This window comes from Octopus bimaculoides, chromosome 1, assembly GCF_046866305.1.
Source record: "Octopus bimaculoides isolate indiv1 chromosome 1, ASM4686630v1, whole genome shotgun sequence".
NCBI lineage: Eukaryota > Metazoa > Mollusca > Cephalopoda > Octopoda > Octopodidae > Octopus > Octopus bimaculoides.
Genome location: NC_142928.1, coordinates 108,080,416 through 108,102,309, shown reverse-complemented (window position 1 = coordinate 108,102,309; position 21,894 = coordinate 108,080,416). Strand labels below are relative to the sequence as shown.

General features: G+C 33.1%; 1 protein-coding gene across 14 annotated transcripts in view; it reads left to right on the top strand.

Annotated features, from left to right (window-relative positions):
- Positions 1 to 21,894, top strand: part of LOC106868291 (voltage-dependent calcium channel subunit alpha-2/delta-2) — a 222,500-nt gene that overhangs the window by 104,506 nt on the left and 96,100 nt on the right. For all 14 annotated transcript variants that reach the window (XR_016242737.1, XR_016242740.1, XR_016242739.1 and 11 more), the window contains 6 exons: positions 10,465 to 10,596; positions 14,118 to 14,175; positions 15,533 to 15,583; positions 16,545 to 16,644; positions 17,411 to 17,482; positions 17,878 to 17,967. Coding sequence is in view for 8 of the 14 variants with exons in the window: in XM_052969103.2 (XP_052825063.1) it covers positions 10,465 to 10,596; positions 14,118 to 14,175; positions 15,533 to 15,583; positions 16,545 to 16,644; positions 17,411 to 17,482; positions 17,878 to 17,967 (503 nt within the window). In the remaining 6 variants the exon portion in view is untranslated. The remainder of the gene's footprint in view (positions 1 to 10,464; positions 10,597 to 14,117; positions 14,176 to 15,532; positions 15,584 to 16,544; positions 16,645 to 17,410; positions 17,483 to 17,877; positions 17,968 to 21,894) is intronic.

The following is a 21,894-nucleotide window of genomic DNA, read 5'->3' as shown; positions in this document are numbered from 1 at the left end:
GACCAAAGATATTTTACTTTTAGCTTCTTTGCAAAAACTGGCTATGAATATTAGTCTTTAGTTTGCCATTTTAACATTAATTAATAACAAATTTTAGCAGTATTAACAAATAATAAAATTGATATATTTCCTAAATTTTTTATATCATTATGACATTATTAATAATTTAGTATCACAATTTCAGTTTGAAAAAGAAAATCATTGCAAAATAATATTCAAAATTGTAGCTTGGCCTATAAGTTGTAGAAAATAAATATTATTTTCATCAACTTCGACCACAAAATGAGTAGTTCGTATAAATTTGATTATATGATGTAGTTTGTTCAGTGCACTGAAGAATATGGAAAGCATTGACTAATGTATCAGTCAATCTCTTCTCTAACACCATACTATGGTAATGCGCATTCATAACCCAAACTTATGGATCAAAGATGATTATGTTTATGGCAGATTTATCAAATTATTAACTCATCATTTTTTTAATATCTATAATGGGTAATATATATATATAAATATATATAAAGTATGATTTAAACTTTCAAAGTAATAGGTTCAACATTAGAAAATGAGGATATTGATAAATTGAAGTGGATTTTGATTTTCATATCAATTAAATAATGCTAAAATGTTCATTTATTCATTTTTGTAATGATTTTAGAGTAATAAAAATATAAGTAATTTTTATAATAATTAGTTATAAAAATTTAGATTCCCATTTTCAAAATATTTTTAAACATAAAAAAGCCTTGAGGAAAAAATCCACTGAGTTTCAAACGAGTTTGTTGGTAAGTTCTTTTAGTTATTGTCATTCTTCATTGAAGTACTGCTATGTTTTTTGCTGTTAGTGATTAGCTTAAATAAAAGAAGTTTTGTAAATAAACAGTGGAAGGCAGTATTATTTTTGTTGTTATTACAAATGTGTCATTGTAGCTAAAAGTAGAAAATTAGTTTGCTTGTTATTTAGTTTGGAGTCTTGCCACATTTTCTTTTGTCAGATGAATATGATCATTCTTTTCACTGAAACATGCTTCGTTCCTTTCACATAAATGTAATTATTCCTTTCAGTTAAACCTAATCCTTCTTTTCAGTCAAATATATTCCTTTCTCTCAGTTAAACAATCCTTTTGCCCAGTTAAAATTACTTTTCCTGTCAATTAAACACATTCTTTCTTTCCAGTAGCAAAAAGAAAAGAAAAGAAATAAAATAAAATGAAAAGAAAAAGAACTGAAAAACTCTCTCTTCATATTTAGCATGACACTTTATATAAAATGAAACTAAACAAAATATTATTAAAGAACCAAAATATGTTATGGTTCTCAATGAGTAAACTGGTCAAGAGAGCAGGGTTTCTTTTTTTCTTTACAGATGGAGCCTTGTTTAATATCAACTATTCATATCAGTAGTGATTGCAACACATTCTCTTATTTTGATATGCTTCATTATGTGCTTTAAAAATAATCTCACTGCACAGTTTAAAAACTTTCCTACCTTCCAACTGAAATTAATCTTTGTCAACTCTATGTAATCATTTAGTTTACTATAAAAGTCAATGGATATTTTTTTTTTAATGTTACTCTAATCTTTAGCTTATGCCTTGATATATTGACCATAAAGATGAGATGGCAATAGATAGAACACTACTAATCAAATAATTCTTTGATCAGCTGTCTCCATTTAATAGCAAAATTAACTACAGCTACTTATTTAGAAAACAAATTTCTCTGCTAAAATTTAAAATTCTATCATAAATATAATCCATCTTTTCAACTGAGCATAATCTCTAATTCATATTTGAATACAACTTTTTCTCTTTAATAATCTTTCGTTCCACAATTATAATCATTCCATTCAGTTATATGTGTTCTTTTCTTTCAGTTGAATATGATCCCAATATGAAATAATTACTATGATTATAATGTTTACTTTTCTACCAAATTGTAGTGTTTCTTTACAGTTGTATTTATAGTTACAAACTATAATGGCAAAATAGAAATTCATTACTTAAATTATATAATGAATTTTACTGGTGTTTGATGTTTGAATATTATTTTTACAAGTGATTCAATATTGAATGCACATAGATACCCGTGTGTGCATGCACATATACACCTGTGTGTGTACACATATGCACACAATGTGTGTGTTTATAACAACTGGATGTCCTACTACTAAACTTGTTTCATTTCTAATAGCCCAATAATTCAGTCCAATATTAAATTAATGTTACATTCTTGGTTGTAAAGGCAATAAAAATGCTGATGAATCTTAGCTGTTGCTAGCTGTTCTTTTACTTGCAAATAAAAATTGGTATAGTCAATATATTTTTAGATAGGCTTCAAGTAAATGAGCAGTATTTTCTAAGTAGGTTAGCAACTAAATACAACTGTGATATATATATATATATATATATATATATATATATATATATATATATTAAGCATCACGCTCAACATATTGGTGTCCTTTAAGATACATTTAGTGTCTAAGAATATTCATGTGATGTAAATAGATCGTTATTGAACAATTATTGAAAAGGTGTTTAGGAGAAGGAAAATTGGAAGTTGCAATGTTTTTGCTTTCCCAATAGCATAAATGACATAATTGAAGTAAAACAGCTTCAACTGAGATTGCAGCCCAGTCAAATAATAAACAGCTGGTGAAGATTTGGTATTTTCAAGAATTAAAAGAAGTAGCAGTAGTTCCAACAACAGTTCTTCATTGCTGACTGTCTTACATACTTGATACAGTAGTAGTAGTAGTAGTAATAGTTGTCGTTTCAGGAGTTTACATGACATAGGCAGAGCTACTTTATTGACATGAGTAACTAACAATAAAATTATTGGTTATACAATATAGTATGCCAGCTGTAAAATGAATTCCCTCCCCACCCCTCTTCTTCTTCCAACTTTGATTTCACTACATAAATTGTTTAGCAGAATTAAAATTGCTTTTTGAGTTGGCGTTATGGATATTTTATAAAATTTAATGCTTTTATAAATCTTATACATTTTTCTATTTAAAATCTTTTCTTTTCATTAATATAGTTTAAGAACTGATATTAAAACATTTGTAACTCCCTGGTAATTTAGCTTTACTAATAGTTTAATATTTGGATGTCTATTATAAAATGGATAAAATATATTGCTTTCTTCAGTCAACCTTGTTAATGAGAACTCTGACTTCCTCCAGTAATTAGCTGCAAAAATGGTACTTTTTTAATTTAGTACTTTAATACTTATGAAGAGGTGATATATAAACATTTGTAGATACTAAATTACTATTATTTACTCAAAGAAGATAAAAGGTGTTTTATAATATTTTATCTGAAACTAGTTTAAATTACAGACTTTACAGAGATGTGACTGGAATTATTATTTTGTCCTGGGTTTATTCGGTAGAACATTAATCTCTCCCCTCACTGGAATAAAATGTAACTTGTTTAAACCCAATTATTGTTCCATCTATCCAAATGTCCATTATGTAAGAGAGCCTGTCAAAAATGTCAGATCAATATCCACTTTCCTTAAGACATTAAATATAATTTTCCTTTTACACTTTTGGTTGAATGGTCATGAGCCATTACAACAAATGCTTTATAGCTTTATACTCTTCAAATTCTTTTCTTTTTTTATCTAAATTAGGCACATTTTATGGGAGGTGGTGTTTGTTAATACTATTGACCCTAATACTTGACTGATATTTTATTTTATCTGCCTCAAAAGGTGAAAGTAAGATTTGAACTCAGAACATAAAGAGCAAGAACAACTATTGCAAAACTTTTTGTCTGAGACACTAATGATCTGTGAATCCACCACCCTATACTTTTAATACCAACTAACATGCCTTCTTTAGAGTGGAGTGTATTTGAAATGATGTTTTGAATTATATTTAGATTGAAGATTTCCCATTTTTATTTTCATGTAGCTATGTTCAGGCTCAGCTTATTTTCATCATCTTTATCTTCATCATTTCCTTCATCCTTATCATTTTCATCCTGTTTATCATCTTCATTGTAGTCATCTTTGATGTCATCGTCACTGTCATCACCTTTATTAGCTTTATCATTGTTGTCATCATATTCAGTATGGCAGGCTGCATTACCTTCATTTTTATCTTTGAGATCTTTATTTTCATTGGCATCATTACTTTTGTTGTAACTGTCATTGTTGTCAACTCTGTTTTTATCATTGTCTTTGTCTTGTCTTCATCTTTGATTTCATTTCTGTTGCTGTTATCACTGTCATGACAATTATCATTATCATCATCATTTCATTGCTACCTTCATTTTTCCCATATTCACTACTATCATTTTCTCCAACTTATTCCCTGATTTTCATCTCTCTCCTCAATAAACATCATATCATGGTCCAATATTTATATTATCTCAATCTGTTTAATGTTTGTGTCTTCTTTGTGAATCATGCACTGATATCAGATCTGGCCAAAAACCTCCCCTCCAAGTTTTCTGTGATATGTTTCTGCATTTCTCAATGTCTTATGGCACCTTTTCGCCTGGCATATATCATTCATTCTGATGTCTAACACAGAATAGACTCTTGCTTTTCATGAATAACCATCATAAACTGCAGTAGAATAGATATATTTTACGTTTGTTATTTCATGACTAACACATTTAGATTTATATACTGCCACTTTTTACACAACACATATACATGTTAATGCAATAATTTAACCTTTCATCTGTTTATATCTGTCTCTACATTCATATTATTACATTTTGATGTCAACAACACTGAAAGCTTTGAGGCAATATTAAATAAATTTGTTGCATTCAGAAATATTCTGTATGCTTTACATATAAGTAGTAAAATTTGTTGTACTGTTGTGTGTTGTAAACGTGATTTTATATTAGACTGCATAGTAAAACTAATATAGAACGGTCTCTAGTTACATTATTTTAATGTGATGCAAAGTAGGCTTGTCACACCATATAGTTACTCTCTATGCACTTATACACTTTATAGCAAAAAAAATAACCCATAAGCATATTCACTTGTAAAGATCAATAGTAGCTTACATAATATAAACACATACAATTGTAATTGACATTACTATGAAGATTCCATCCTTTTGAATAGTAATAATAATAATAATAATAATATTAATAATAACAACAACTAGCTGGACCCATGAAAAATTCACAGAAAATATAAAAAATGTAAGCATCTGTAAATTGTGTGTTGGTGCCATGAGAAATGCTTCTATATTGTGACAGTTACAGAATATAGAAAGAAGTGTAAAACCGATAACTATGTAATCCAACCAAAATGTCTGTTACGCAAACGTAAACAGAATTACTATTTAGCCTTAAAATACATCGGACATATTCAAAGAACCTTCTTGGTTTAGTGGTACTGAATGTTCTTCTGGTATTCTTTTACTCTTTTACTTGTTTCAGTCATTTGATAGTTGCCATGCTGGAGCACCGCCTTTTAGTCGAAGAAATCGACCTCTGAACTTATTCCATGTAAGTCTGGTGCTTATTCCATCAGTCTCTTCTGCCAAACAGCTAAGTCACGCGGATGAAAACACACCAGCATCGATTGTCAAGCAATGGTGATGGGGGACAAACACAGACACAAACACACACACTTATATATATATATATATATATATATATATATATATATATATATATATATGATGGGCTTCTTTTGGATTCCATCTACCAAATTCACTCACAAGGCTTTGGTTGACCAGAAGACACTTTTTAAAGTATAGAGTTGGATTTTGTGTAGCCACCTGTTGGCAACTTTTCTCCCTCACAGATTTTGTAGGGGGATATTAACCATTTTCTGGGCTCTTTTCAGAGCTATACCCCGTTCAAAATTTGCATTAGTTTTTGTTTGGAAGAAAAGGGAAGGGAAGGTCTTGTTTGTAGTTTGCAGAGAAAACGTTAAACGTGCATGAAAAATCATGGTCTTTCCCCCCAACTAAAAGACATAAAGAACTATGAAAGAAGGTGAATAAGTATCAGGGGTGGGAGAAAGAAGAGAGAACTAACACTCGATCTTTCTAGATCTCCCAGAATAAAAACACAAACACCTGAAAGACGTTCCCTCTCTTCATTACTAAATGTCTTTCCCTCTTCTTCATTGTTAAAAGTAAAGAAGCTAGAAAAGATTGATTGTATTTCAGTCTAATTGTCATTGTAAATGACTGATGCTTTCCTTTCTCTGTCTCTATCACTTCACTCATTTTGTCTATGGTTAAGAGAGTGAAGGTGCATGACTCAGTGGTTAGGGGTATTCGGCCCATGATCATAAAGTCATGAGTACAATTCCCTGCAGCATACTGTGTTCTTGAGCAAGGTACTCTACTTCACCTTGCTGCAGTCCACTCAGCTTATGGTATGCATGTCTGTGAAATACTCAGCCAACTGCATGTCAATTTTGCAAGCAGACTGTTCCATTGATCAGATAAACAGGAACCTAGTTGTTGTAACCAACAGAGTGCCATTTTTTAAAAAGAGTGAAAGGAAATATCCAATATTGTAAGGCAAAAATGTCACGTGTTTAGTTTAAGCAGTGAAAGCTAAGACATAATTGCCATTCTGTTGTGTAGTGACTTTGCTTTCGACTCACGCTCAGTTTGATAACAACAGCCTGTGCATCGGTGTTTATCTGGGGGCTTGGCTTCCAGATCTGTGAGACCCACAAGTGCCGCTGTTAGGACTGGATTAACACCCATAGTGACCCTAACAACTAAAAAGAAACTGTGGCATGGAAAAAAATATAGTTTTTTATGAGATCTTTTCAAATTACAGAAAATAATCCCTGTTTGCCTGTTTCTAGAGGAGGAGAGCATTGATAAATTAAAAGAAAATGTTTTGCATGCAATATGTATTATAAATTTGAAAACATTGTGATATCAAAAATTTGTTTTGAGTATTTTATTTTTGTCACTTGAAAAACAAGTAGAAAATGTATAATACATAATTAACAAATTTTTAAAAAAATTTATAAAGGATAATCTTTTCAGTTAATATTTATCCCTCCAAATAGATTTTAAAATGTGGTCACACCAAAAACAATCTTGGAACAATGAGCAGAGTTGGTTCATTGTCCAAATTACATAGCTGTGTAACAAATGTCATGCAATCTTACTTTGTTTTTCAAAATTTCATTTTTGCTGACAGCAATAAGCCTAAGGAAATCCATGACCTGATACTTTAGCTTTTTGGTTCAATTTTACCTCAAGTTTTTGAATTAGACTTTTTGGTGATAGAATTCCTGTCTCTTTGGATGTTAATTCATAAGTGAAAAAGACATTTACTAATGTAGATATCTCTTATATCATTAAATTAATTACATTTATTAAAAATGTCTTTTAATTTTCTTTGTAAATTATGCTTTAAAAGGGCTAGAGATAAACACAACTTTCTTTTAACTATACCAAAAGAGAAATATATTTTGTCTAAAAATTCAGTTGATCTCTACATTTTCAATATTTCCTTTTCCAAATTTTGACTACCTTCATACATCAGTTGAAAGAAAAATTATATATGGAACATTTCTCCCCATATATAGAGATTGCATATATTTTCCTCAAATTGTTTTCATATTAACTTTATGTTAAATGCTTTATCTTAATAAAAAAAGAAGATATAAAACATTTGTTTTATATTTATTACAATATTGTTTTGGGCATGACTGTGTGGTTAAGAGATTCATTTCACAACCTCATGGTTTCAAGTTCAATCTCATTACGCAAAACCTTGGGCAAGTGTCTTCTCCTATAACCCCAGGCCATCCAATGCCGTGTAAGAGAATTTGGTAGGTAAAATTGTGTGGAAGCCTTTTGTGTGTGTGTCTGTGTGCATGTGTGTTTGTACCTCCCAATCCTTGACAACTAGAGTTGCTTTGTTTGCATCCCCATATAAAATAAATACCAGACTTAAAAGTACTGGGGTCAATTTGTTAAACCAACCCTTCAAGGTGGTGACCCAGGAAGGCTACAGTCCAAAGTAAATGATAAAAGCTAAAAAAATGTTTATATGCTTTTTCATGCACAAAACTGATATTATTTAATTTAATGTTAGGTAACTGAAGGACTAATGTTTTGTCACTCTAACTAGTATTAGTTGATACTTTGTCTTAATACAATTAACCAATATTCAATTATGTTTCTTTCTATTTGCTGAACTAAAACCACTGGTTTGTCTTGGTTTGATATCCAATCAATTCATCTATAGTCATTTTAATGTATATTTTTTGCTACTCAGTTTAGTAGCCTATCTTTATTGCCTCATCCTTAGAATCTGTCAGTATAAATTATCTCAATTTCCTTAAAATTATAAACTTCTCTGTTTCAATAAATATCTCAATATCCATGGAGCTAATCTAGATTTAGCCACTCCTCCCAACTCTACTGTACACACAACACATCATTTTTATCCCATTCTATTCTAGACATGATAGAAACAGTAACTTTATTACACCAAATATACTTGAGCTGATTCTGTATATTGCCTGTCCCTTTATCATAAAAAATATCTATTTCCTGTCAGAATAGGTAACAGTTCTTTGAACTTCTCAACTATGAACTCTAGACACTCTCCTTTACTTGATATTGATTATGTCTATTATTTTTGTATTCATATTCAAGTTTTACTTTCCATGGATGTTTATCCGTAATATTGTCTATGAATGAAGTGTGGGTTGTTAGTCTCAAATTTTACTTTTTTTATTTGATAAAGAGAAAAAATCACAGCAATAGAACAGCTAAGCTATTTTAGATATTTGTTTGGAAATGTAAAATAGATTATATGTGATTAATGCTAAGTTTGTATGATGAAATATGCAACCAAACTAAAATCCAGTATGAATAATTTGCCAACTTTTTAAATGAAACAATAGTAGATGACTGAACAACCAGTTTTAAGTGTCAGTCTCAATGGAGTAAACTGAGAATGTTTTGTAATGGGTTTATTTAACTGAAATATTGTTGCTGCATGCATAGCAAGTCAGTTATAAGAATAGATACAATATTCAGTTCCAGGTTAGCTTGATTGAGTAGACCAATGAACAAAAGCATTCTAACCATGACCCCCCTTTCTTTTTGCAGGCATGAGCAAGTGTTAGATATATTAAAAGTAATAGATGTTTGAAAGTAAAAAAATCTATATTTTGAGGCTTATTGTGTTGTTGATTAATTCCCAAATGTGAATTATGTCTTGATATGTCAATTGAAGGAAAATAAATCTATAAAGCATAAAAAAAATCATTGTACATGATTAATATGTTTCATAGCATTGCAACCCCTACCACAAAATTTTTTTTGTTTGAAGAATTCTAATACACACAAGCTTGTTTCTTTGAAGTGTAAAACCCAATTGGATATTTTATTTTTTATTTTTTATTTTTGGTGGCACTATTAGATGCATAACCTAAATACATAAATTGGAAAGCAAGGGAGTGTTCACACTTGATTTTATTATTACAAAATTATGTAAAAATAATGAAACAAATTTTGTAGATTATTATACTGCTTTAACATGACTTATTAATACACTTGTATAAATGTAATTAATTTGCCTCGAACACTTGTGATCATATTTAATTATCAGATCTTGAAAATCTATATAGCTAATGTATCCAAAGAAGAGTACAACCTAAAACAATATTTTTTTCTTCATGCTACACTAGAGTAACTAACATTTTTGCTTTTTTTATTAAATTAATTCAATGAAAAGAAATTAAAGTATCAGATATTTTCTTGGTCACAATATACTGCTTACTGATCATTATAAAAAACTGATATTGGTAGGAATATATCACTTGTCAAAGAAGACTGCATATGACATTCCTGTAACTTTCTCGATAAAGAGAATTATGTAGCTGAACTAGTTTTCTTGACCAAGTTTAACGGGCTGTTCATCTTGATTTATTTTTCAATTTGAATAAAATATAATGACATTTTTCAACAAAAGATCTTGAGAAAAATTCAGCATGAAAAAAAAAACCCCCACCTGTTTCACAAATTCAGTATATGCAACCTTCTTGATCTTCAGTGTTCTAAAAGAGTATAAATCACCAGTGTTTTTACTCTTTCAGATTTTAGTGAGAAATTATTATGACATTTAAAATAGTAGTATCATATCAATAAATTGCAGTAAAGCAATGAGATATCTATTTGTATATAGTGCACATATGAATGACTTTGCCACTTCACACATTAAATACTATTTTATATTTTCTTAAAATAGTTGCAGTTTAGTCACTTTGGCTCAAAATTTGCCATTTATACATGCATATACATGTATACCCCAAACTTGCACGTGTTTTACTTTGAGATGTATTATTTTTGATTTTTTTTTTTCAAGTAAATACAATTGTATTCATTCTAAAGTGAACTATTATGGATGTATATCACAATTTTTTAAAAATTTTACATTTTGTATGATAAGCTAATGGAATTTTTTTTCCTATATATATTTACAGATATAGACATACTCAATGGATTAGGATGGTCAGCACAGCTTGATAAAGTGTTTGAAGATAATTATAACAAAAATAAAAAGTTATTGTGGCAGTATTTTGGAAGCCAGAGTGGTTTCATGAGAATGTATCCCGGTAAATTAATTTTTATTTTAATTCTTAAATTATATTCATATTCATAAATAAAATATAAACTACATAAAAATGGAAAATGTTCTGTTTGGTGTCAGATGGACTTCATTCACAAATAATTCTTTCTACTCTAATATGGCTTATGCTTAAAAGTAATAAGTTGGCAATAAAAGTATATTACCAGTCTAATTGTGCCAATAGTCAAATTTAATGACTTGTGAAATATTTCAATTTTGAAATAAAGAAAATTGTTTTCTGCTGATATCAGATTTTTTGCATGAAACAGCAGATCTGATGTCTTATAAGTGCCATAATTTAGTGTAAGAATATTTTGTAAAGTCCTGTTACAAATTTAAAGCACATGTTTGGGGTATGATTCAAAAAAAGAAAAAATATGAAATTCATTTTGGAAAAACTTAGAATGCAAAAGTTATAACTTAATAATTTGGCCAAGCTATGCAATGATATTTTAAAACATATAGGGTATAACATGCTGGAAATATAAGTGTTGACTATGAAAACAGTACATGTATATAATAAACAGCTGCATACTACCACAGACCTTACCAGCTGTGCTGCTAATCTACATATGAGGAGAAGTAAAAAATTATCTGCACTTTGCCATAACATATCTCTATTATTGTCGCACTGCCTTCTGCGCATGAGTGCTTATAGTTGGTACTATTGTGGTCATGTGATCAGAGTTTGAACCTGATCGTGCTACTTTTCTTTCTGGCTTTACAGTGTAAGCATGGCTGCTCCACTATCAATGTGCATCAAAGAAGAACAAAGAGCAGTGATTTGAGAGATGATAATGGTGAACCAGTTTACCATTAACATCACTCGAGCTTGCTGAATCTTCTCGTCAGTGGTGGAGGTTGACTGGTGTCCTGCTCCCTCTTCATGCGTTATGCTTGTCCAGTCATTTTTAAACTTCTCGATCCACTCATACATACTTCTATGCAGTAGTGCACTGTCTCCATATTGTGTTAAAAGCCTCTGATGAATTTCAGCATCTGAGACACCTATCGACCAGAGAAATTGAATCACTGCTCTTTGTTCTTCTTTGGTGCACATTGCTAGTGGAGCAGCCATACTTACACTGTAAAGCCAGAAAAAAAAATGGCCCGATCAGACTCCAATTTCTATCATGTGACCACAATAGTACCAACTATAAGCACTCATGCGCAGAAGGCAGTGTGACAATAATAAAGATATGTTATAGTGAAAGTGCAGATAATTTTTGACTTCCCCTTGTACTTAAAGATGCACCACTTTAACATACACTGTCATGAGAGGCAGTTTCAAAGCATGGTACTAGAATACAAATAAATTTTCTTTATTCTCTAAACAACACACCCACATACCTCTCCAACTTTCTTCTAGGTGTTATTTTCTGCTCCATACACCAATCCACTACAACAATATAGCAAATGTTCCTGCAACTCTGTTTCACCCATCTACCTCTCATCATCACAACACACATGCATATCAATGAACAAAATGAAACACCCCATAAACTTCTTAAAGAACCATTGATCACCTCCATCAAAGGATAGAATTACAGTTCACAGAATCCAGATATTGTATTACTTGTCATAGTGACAGCATGGTTCCTAACAGAAGTGTCGCTGTCCCACCCCAACAACATGGGGTATGATTTGAACTCAGACTTCAGAGAACCAGAACAAATACTATAAAGCATTCTTTTTGATGCACTAATGACTCTTCTATCCACTCAGCAAAATTATAGAGGCTTTCAAAGAACATATTCACAAGCAAGACAGAAAAATACTTCCCTAGTTATATGACTGAAGTCTCCAAATTGATAAAAACTAGGAATCATTGCAAATACATCAGAAGTAAAACTCAGCATCAAACAACTTAACAAGAAAATGATAAACCAAATAAACCAAAGAAGAGCTAAAAACTGGCAAACATCCATATTGAATGTAAACCACATAAACAGAAAATACTCTACAAATTAATTAGCAGCACCAATAACTAACAACAGCCATATAGTATGTCACAACAACCTTAAGTAACACCGAGACTCCAATATCATACAAACTCTCTGGAAATGAACGGTTTTCAAAAAAATTGACCTTCAAAAACCTCTCAGAACAGAAACAACACACTTGCCACTAGGCCGTTACTTTAACCTCTTTCTTCTGCTAGATATAGGAAAAACTCAGAGATTCAATAACTTTAGGGCTTAGCTAAATTAGAAATATACAACTAAGGCCTGAAGGAAATCTTTCATTCACTCACATCTTCAACTACTTGTGCCAAAACTACCAAAGCCAGGGTATTTGGAAACTGAAGAAATTTATAACAATTCTAAAATCTACAAGAAAAAAAAATATATAAAAAATTTATAACAAATGTATCATACAGCTTAAGTATAAATATTGCAAATTGAACTGTACATGTGTATATACTTGCTTCTAATCACTTATTTACTTCACTATCCAATAATTCTTAACTAACCGTTCAATAAACCAATCACTTTATAACATAATTCTAATTATATTTTTCTATCTTCTTTTAGTATACAAACTATGTCTTCTCTGCTATTCTTACTAATTTATCCAAGTCCTTCAATCTATTATAGTTTAAAGCCATAAAGTATTCTATTTAATATTTGACTCATTGAACCTTTCTATCCAATGTATTACTGTTTTAAGACTCTTGAATATTCTTGGTTTTAGAACTTCAGTTCAGTTACCTACATTGTATACATACATAAATTAGACCAGTTGGTTGAAGTGAACAACATAAGTGAAGCTAAACTAGTGTTTGCAGAGTTTGACAACTTTCATAATGTAGAAACAAAATAGTTTTCAACATATTTTAAATTATAAACTTCAGAACAATATACCTTACAATGAAGCAGCTCAACTTAAACTATATGATTGACATCTTATATCCACATAGCCAAAATACCAGACGTGTTTATTCCTAAATAATTTATTTTATTTGTATCATAATTCATGACTAATGACATCATGGGTTACATGTTTCCAGTAGCAATCATTAGTCAATTGCATTTCTGCCAAAACGAGTGATGGGGAAGCAGTTACAACTTGGTGAACTTCATTCAAAAAGTACTAGTTTTTCTTTGATGTTCACATCATTAGCTAATATATGGCAAAAGATGTAATATATCCTATAGCTTCAACAGTTTTCATGTACCAAATTCCTTTGACAACGTACTAGTCAACTTGAGGCAATCTAAGATGTTTTAACCAAGATGTCACACAATGGAATCAAACTTCAAATCATGTAGTTTTAAAACAAACCTCTTAACCATGCAGCTATACCTGCAATCCTATTCTATATGTATTTAAGCAAAACTGAACAAATTCTTGGTATTAAACAGCTTTGGTCAAAGTCCAATATTAACCCACATAAACAAAAGTAGTATAATTTAAATTTGTAAATAAATTAGTGTTTATCAAATCATATAAGCAATGAACTGTTCTTTCATTCCAGAATTTATAAATTCCTTGTTTTTATTGCAGCAAGCAGATGGAGAACACATGGTAGTGTTGATCTTTTTGATGTGCGTAGACGTCCATGGTGAGAATTATTAAATTTTGAAATGGTTAAATTTTTCTTATTGTTAGCCCAAGTTGTTAAATGGATAAAAGACATTTTTTTTGTAAGCGTTGTTTTCAATTAGCATCCTTTCTAAATAATAATAATAATAATAATAATAATAATAATAATAATCATTATTGTTTTACATCTGCTTTCCATGCTGGCAGGAGATGAATAGATTGTCATTATTTAGTATTACATTTGATAAATGAAAAAATGTTTTTACTGGTAAATTAAATATAGATTAGTTTGAAAAAAATTTAGGAATAGATGTTAGGGATCAAACAAATTAACCTACCTCTTTTTTCTCTGAATTTGTTACTGGCCTCATATCATTATTATACTTCTCCATTTTATATATTATTTAAACCTGTTTATGTTTGCATTCTAAATTTTATAGTTTACCTTTTCATTTAGTTCATTATACCTTCTGTAATTCTCTTTATTTTTTTTAACTGGTTCAATCAATAGGACACTGGCCATAAGAACCAGGGTTCAAAATTCTGTTACTTGTATTGTTCTATGTCCATAGACAAAATATTTGACATTTAAATTAACCCCTCCACTTAATTGCAAGTAGGTAATATGGTGTAAAAGTGTATAGCCTATAACAGTAAGCATTAACTTCATATTTTTCTGTGAATTTTAGTTGGAGAAGGCTGTTTTTGTTGACTTGTTTTCATATATTGTACTTGTAGATGACATTCAAGTGATGTGATTATAACCATAGAGATTACAAAGTTGTTTTTGTGTTGTATATTCTTTTTAGCTTGTTAAACAATGTTTTTTATGGTGGTAAGCTCTTATAACTAAAAAAAAAAAAAAAGAGAAACTGTAAAGAATGATTTTATTCATATAGAATGTTTTAGTTAACTTTTATAAACTGGATATATTCAATTCATTTTTAGTTTTCTTATATTTTGACATTCAAAATCTCACATAAATTTCACTATATATAGTGCAGTATTTGCAAACAGGCACACACAACATTGACATCTAAAGTCATAATATATAGTTGATTGCTTTGGTATGCTAAATACAATAAATATACAAATGTTAATGCTACTGCTCTTGAAGCTGCTTCTTTTAAAACTTGAATATCATTGGCTTTCTACAGCTAATATGCAGCATTGACATGTACAAAGTCAGTATATTTCATTGCTAGATGAAAATAGTTTATGGATGAGCTCTATGGTAGTAGAAAAAGATGATGAAAACTATACCTTTGGTTTTAGTTTGTACTTTAAAAATATTTTATATTTTAAAATTTGCATTTATTGCTTTTTAGTATATTTTCATAATTTATTCCATATCGTTTTTAACACTTTAATGTCAGGTATACTCAAGGAGCAAGTTCACCCAAAGACATGATGATTATTATTGACACGTAAGTATAATTTTTAACATTTAACATATATAGATCATCATTACTACCAAAATTTAAAGTATCTGTTTATCTCTTATTTCACCAAATTAAAAATATTAACAATTTTTAATAAGGTCTGTTTCTGATTTCCTCATCACATCTAGTTTTCTAAGCTTAAATTCATAGATATTTTTCAGTATTAGTTTTATTTTAGCAATTGAACAATTCTATTGTTCTTAATAATGTTAAATTGAAAACATTTCCTTCATATATCAGCATCATTCTTTCATTCATGTCTTCAAACTTTCTATGTATTAAAAACTATCTTCATTAATTTCGTCACTGCTCAAATAATTTTCAGATAAATGAGAATGTGAGTAATATTTCAAATAATGTGAATAGTATTACAATGCAGGTCATTTTCTTTTAACCAAAGCACAAGAATGATTATTAATGAACTTAATTAATATTTACATAACATTGTCAAATTGGGTTACTGAGCTTAATTTAACAATTGTTTATGTACATCATTTTCTGATCAACATCTATATTCATCAGTTACACTACTCAGTAGTAAAAATATTAGTTTGCTGGCTCAGACCATTCAGCTTTAAAATATAACTGTAAATAACAGGAGCACTGAATAATTAAAGTTTTAACATTATGTACCTCTAAATACTTTCTTGGTTTGAATCTGATGTGTACTGGCCTTCTTATCTAGTGACATGTTTCTCAAAAGCTTAACACCTTCTTTACTATGTAACATTGCTTAAGCAACTAGGTCCTACACACAATAATTTCTGGTAAAATAACCAGCTTAAACTACTATGTCTACTTATCTTCAATTTTAAAAGACTGTTTTTCACTCCATATGTCCAACTCACCTGTACTCATTTAACCATGATATGAATCCATATATTATAGCACATGCATTTTTTATGCAGTTATATTTGTATAAAACCATTTTCTCATATTTTTGCAGGAGTGGCAGTGTGCATGGGCAAGCCCTTCAGCTTATTAAGGTGGCAGTGAAATCTTTATTGGATACTCTGGGAGAGAATGATTTTGTAAATATTGCTCATGTAAGAAATAATTATTTGCTCTTATTTTCATGTAAATATAGTAATTTCTATCACTTAAAAATAGGTCTCTTATAGACAAAACTATTTAATACCAAAATACAGTTTCTAAAAATATGCAATTGCATGTTGTCAAAGATAGGAAATATTTCTTCTATGTAAGAAAGTCACTTACATATAATAAGTAGTACTTGAAATATATGTGTACATGTTAGTGAATATATTCTGTAGATCTGCTTATGCCATTTTGGTGGCCTGTTTTGTAATTAGCATTTAGGACATGAAATCTCAGTATGTAAAATTGTAGAATCTATATAAGAAAAGATTTTTTTGAAATATGGAGTTAGTTCCTTTATGTAAGTGCACTCTTGTGGATTTGTTTGAAGAGGGTTTTGTTAATATGTTGAGTATACTAAGCAATGTTTAGACTGGGAACAACTAATCTAATGTTTTATGGTGAGTCATGTAGTCAAAGTGCTTAATTTTAAACACTTTTCTTGATATATCACTTTTTATTGCCATTTTGTTATTGGAAGTGTGTTTAAGAAGCAGGGCAACCTTCTTTTGGAGATTCTCATAGCAAATTAACATTATTCATCTTTTGAACCTTGTTTACATGATTTTTGCTAAGGTAGAGTTCTTAGAACTCTGGAGGTTAAATTTATATATAGCTGTAGTTTCTTTCTACTTAGAACAAAGAATTAAAGTAAAACTTAACGTTGTAATAGTTTTTTAAAGTCTACTCAGAACAATTCTATTTCATTTCCAGTTTTCAAAAGATGCAAGTTTTGTCAGTTGTTTCAACGACACATTTGTGCAAGCTAATTACAGAAATAAAAAGGTTGGTATATTTTCTTTCTTTTATGTTTTATGTACCCCACTATATTGTGTTGTCTGTCTTTGTTTATGCCTTCTTTGTAAGAGCTATATGCTCATAGTAAAGAATAAAGCTAGCAAGCCATGCTACTTCAGACTGATGGTGAGCAATGACTCTGAAAATAGTCTCTTGATGCTGGCTTTGCTGGGTAGAGGTGCTTATCTCCCCTTTGAAAACATAAGGACACAGAAAATGTGCCATGGGCAACTGGAAACAATGTTTCCTAGGGCTAAATAACAGTAGCATTCTTCCCTTTCATGGGACTGCCACATGAAAAGATTATTATTTCTATCATAAAATTTTGTTATTCATATTGTTGCTATTGTTTGTTAAATTCTAATTACCATTTATTTTACTAGATTCTCACAAAAGCTGTAGAAAATCTCACAGCCCATGATATGGCAAATTTCAAGGAAGGGTTTAAATTTGCATTTGAACAATTTGAAGTGGTATGATATTTATATAAATTATCCTTTTCTTTTAAATGTATATTTTATATTTTGTTCAGAAATTTGAAGCTATAATACAGTAAAATATGAGATGGTAAGGCAATGGATATTCAATAATTAGAGAAAATGATTTTTTTGGAACGCTTATTGTTGTTATTCAGCTGTGATTGGTACACTTATAATCACAGTGTAATTTAGGCCACATTCTCAACTGCATCCCTACTTTATTTACTGAAATAGAATGTAATTTGGCTGTTATTTCTAGCATTTCAAATGCAAACACCTGTGTTCTGTTGGATGTCTAGCTGTAAACATGAAAAACAGATAAAGTAAGCAAGCAGCTGGCCTATTAAATGAATCAGCTGATGTATGCAAAATAACCAACAACACTGATATTGACAAGCTGTATAAATTATGAAACATTTTGGGGTTTTAAAAAGGAAGTGGTGGAAGTTTTTGGTTGATGAAACAGGCAGTTGATCTTTTCGCGGGCGCCTGCCAACGCGCTGTGGGCCGGTTTAACTTTTCCAGGCGTCCATCTCGACTCAACATCTCCCCAGCCGAACTCTCGGCCCTTCGATCCCTCCGACGCCGCACGGACATCATCATAAAACCGGCTGATAAGGGTGGAGCCGTGGTAGTATGGCGCGCGGACCTCTACGAGGCCGAAGCTCTCCGTCAACTTCGAGATACCTCATTCTACCGCCCTCTGCCCTCCGACCCCACGCCCAGCTACCAACAGACTGTGTCCTCCACTATCCATGACCTCATCCTCTCCTCCCATCTCCCCGCCACCGCCTCCAACCTTATTGTTCGTACCCCACGCACCCCCACCATTTACTTCCTCCCCAAGATCCATAAACCGAACAACCCTGGCCGCCCCATCGTCTCCGCCTGCAACTGCCCCACCGAGCTTATCTCAAAATACCTAGACCGGGTCCTCGCCCCCCTAGTGGCTTCTCTCCCTTCCCACATTCATGACACTAACCACGCGCTTCGTCTATTCAACTCTTTCTCTTTCCCTCCCGGCCCTTCTAAGCTTCTCTTCACTCTAGACATCCAGAGCCTCTATACAGTGATCCCCCACGACGAGGGGCTGTGTGCCCTGAAGTTTTTTCTAGACCAACGCCCCAACCCACAACCCGACACCTCCACACTCATTCGTCTGGCCGAACTTGTCCTATCTCTCAACTGCTTCTCGTTCGCGGGAGATATCTACCAGCAAGTCTCGGGAGTGGCCATGGGGACGAGAATGGGCCCCAACTACGCGAACCTCTTCGTTGGTTATGTTGAGGCCCAAATATTCTCCAGTTTCACTGGTCCCACTCCCGAACTATACGGTCGGTATATCGACGACTGTATCGGTGCCACCTCTCTCTCCCGCGAACATCTTGACTCGTTCCTCTCTTTCGTTCAATCTTTCCATCCTGCCCTCCACTTCTCCTGTACTGTCTCTGACACCTCTGTCCCCTTTCTCGACATTTCGGTCAGCATCCTCCACTCCGCCCTTAGCACCTCCATCCACTACAAACACACAGACTCACACTCCTATCTCAACTTCTCCTCCTCCCACCCTAGACACACAAAACTTTCCATCCCCTATTCCCAATTCCTCCGTCTACGCAGACTTTGTAGCGACAGCCATGACTTTGAGACTCAGTCTCAACTCATGGCTCACCACTTTAGCCTGCGTGGATATCCACCCACCACCATCCACACCGCCCTTGCCAGAGCACGTTCTGTGGACCGTGCATCTGCTCTCTCCCCCCGAACCCGCCCTGCCGTTTCCCGCCTCCCTTTTCCCCTCACCTACCATCCCACCACCCTACCCCTCCAACGCTCCATTCTCCGAGCTTTTCGGCGCCTCCAGTCCGACCCCTCCACCTCCCACATCTTCCCTAATCGACCCCTCCCCTCCTTCAAACGAGCCCACAACCTACGGGACCTCTTGGTCCACAGCTTCTTCCCCAACCCAACCTCCCAACCTGGCTCTTTCCCCTGCTCCCGTCCACGCTGCCGCACTTGCCCTTACCTCTCCAACACCACCCTCCTCACCAGCACCCATCACCGACCCTATCGCATCACCGACTCCTTCACCTGCACGTCTACCAACATCATATATTGCCTCTCCTGCTCTCTCTGCCAATCCCTGTACATCGGACAAACGGGGCGGCGCCTGGCCGACCGATTCGCGGAACACCTCCGAGATATCAACGTCGGCAATGACACCCCGGTGTCACGCCACTTCCGTTCTGCCGGCCACTCCTTGCGGCAACACCTGTCTGTGTTTGGATTGTCCATGCACAGGGGCCATCCGGACTCCCGTTTGCGCCGTGAACAGGGATTAATCTTCTATCTTCGCTCCTTTGCGCCACATGGGCTCAACTCCCCTCCACTCTTCATCTAACCCCCTCCTCCTGTCTCTCTCCCCCACCCTCCCTCCTACCACCCATCTCTCCCCTCCCCCACCTCCTGCTCCGACTCCTACTTCTTTGTACCTCTCTTCATACTTCTCTCCACTCCCACTTCTCTTCACCCCTACTCTTTCTCTCCTCTCTCTTACTCTCTCTCACTCTCTTCTCTCGTACTCCCCCTCCCCCCCTCTCCCGTACTCCCCCCTCTCTCACTCTTACTCTCTACACTCCTACTCTCCTACTCTCTACACTCTTACTCTCTTACTCTCTCACCCTTACTCTCTCACTCTCTTCCCCTCTCTCTCACTCTCTTTCTCTTCCTTTCTTCTTCCCCCCCATACCCCTCTTCCCTCTCTCTCACTCTCTTTCTCTTCCTCTCTTTCTCTTCCCCTCTTTCTCTTCCTCTCTTTCTCCCCCAATACCCACCTTCCCCCTCTCTCAATCCCCCTTCCCTCTCTTATACCCACCCTCTCTCCTCTCTTCCTCTCCCCTCCCATACCCATCTTCCCCCTCTCTTACATCCACCTTCCCCTTCTCCCTCCTCGTCAACACCCCCTCATAAGCTCATCCCACCACACCCCAACACACTCCTACTCTACCTTCCCACTCAACCCCATCCAATTCCTTACACCCACCACCCACCCCTACCCACATACCCCACCCTACCCACCTACCCCTACCTCTACCCCACACTCCACCCATGCCTTCCCCACCTCCCAACACCCTCACATCACACCACACCAATACCCTTGCATCACACCACGCACACCACACCAATACCCTCGCATCACACCACGCACACACTACAACTGACCAACTACTTTCTTCCTTTCTCCCTTCCCCCATTTTCACACTACATACGTCAAGATCACCAGCAGTCTACCTCCCACACACAGCCCCTCGTTCCCGATCACCGTTTGTTATCTCCCCCTTTCTTAGCTCTCCTGAAATACGAATTTGTAACTTCCGGTCAGTCATTGTTATGATCGGCCATTATTATGATTGACCGTTGACTGAACACTATTCAATTTTTTTTTCTCCGTGTTTTTCTCCTTGTCTCCGTATTCTTTCTGTTGAAGAGCGTAGCTCGAAACGTCAAAGACTTTCCGTATTCCCGAGCGTCATACTAATATATACTTTTGTTATTTACACCACCTGTCCTCGTCTGTTGTTATTTTTTGTATATTCTCCCATATATATATATATATATATATATATACATATATATATATATATATATATGTATATATATATATATATATATATATATATATACATATATATATATATATATACATATATATATATATATATATACGTATATATATATATATATATATATATATATATATATATATATATATATATATGTATATATATATATATATATATATATATATACGTATATATATATATATATATATATATATATATATATATATATATATATATGTATATATATATATATATATATATATATAATATATATATATATATATATATAATATATATA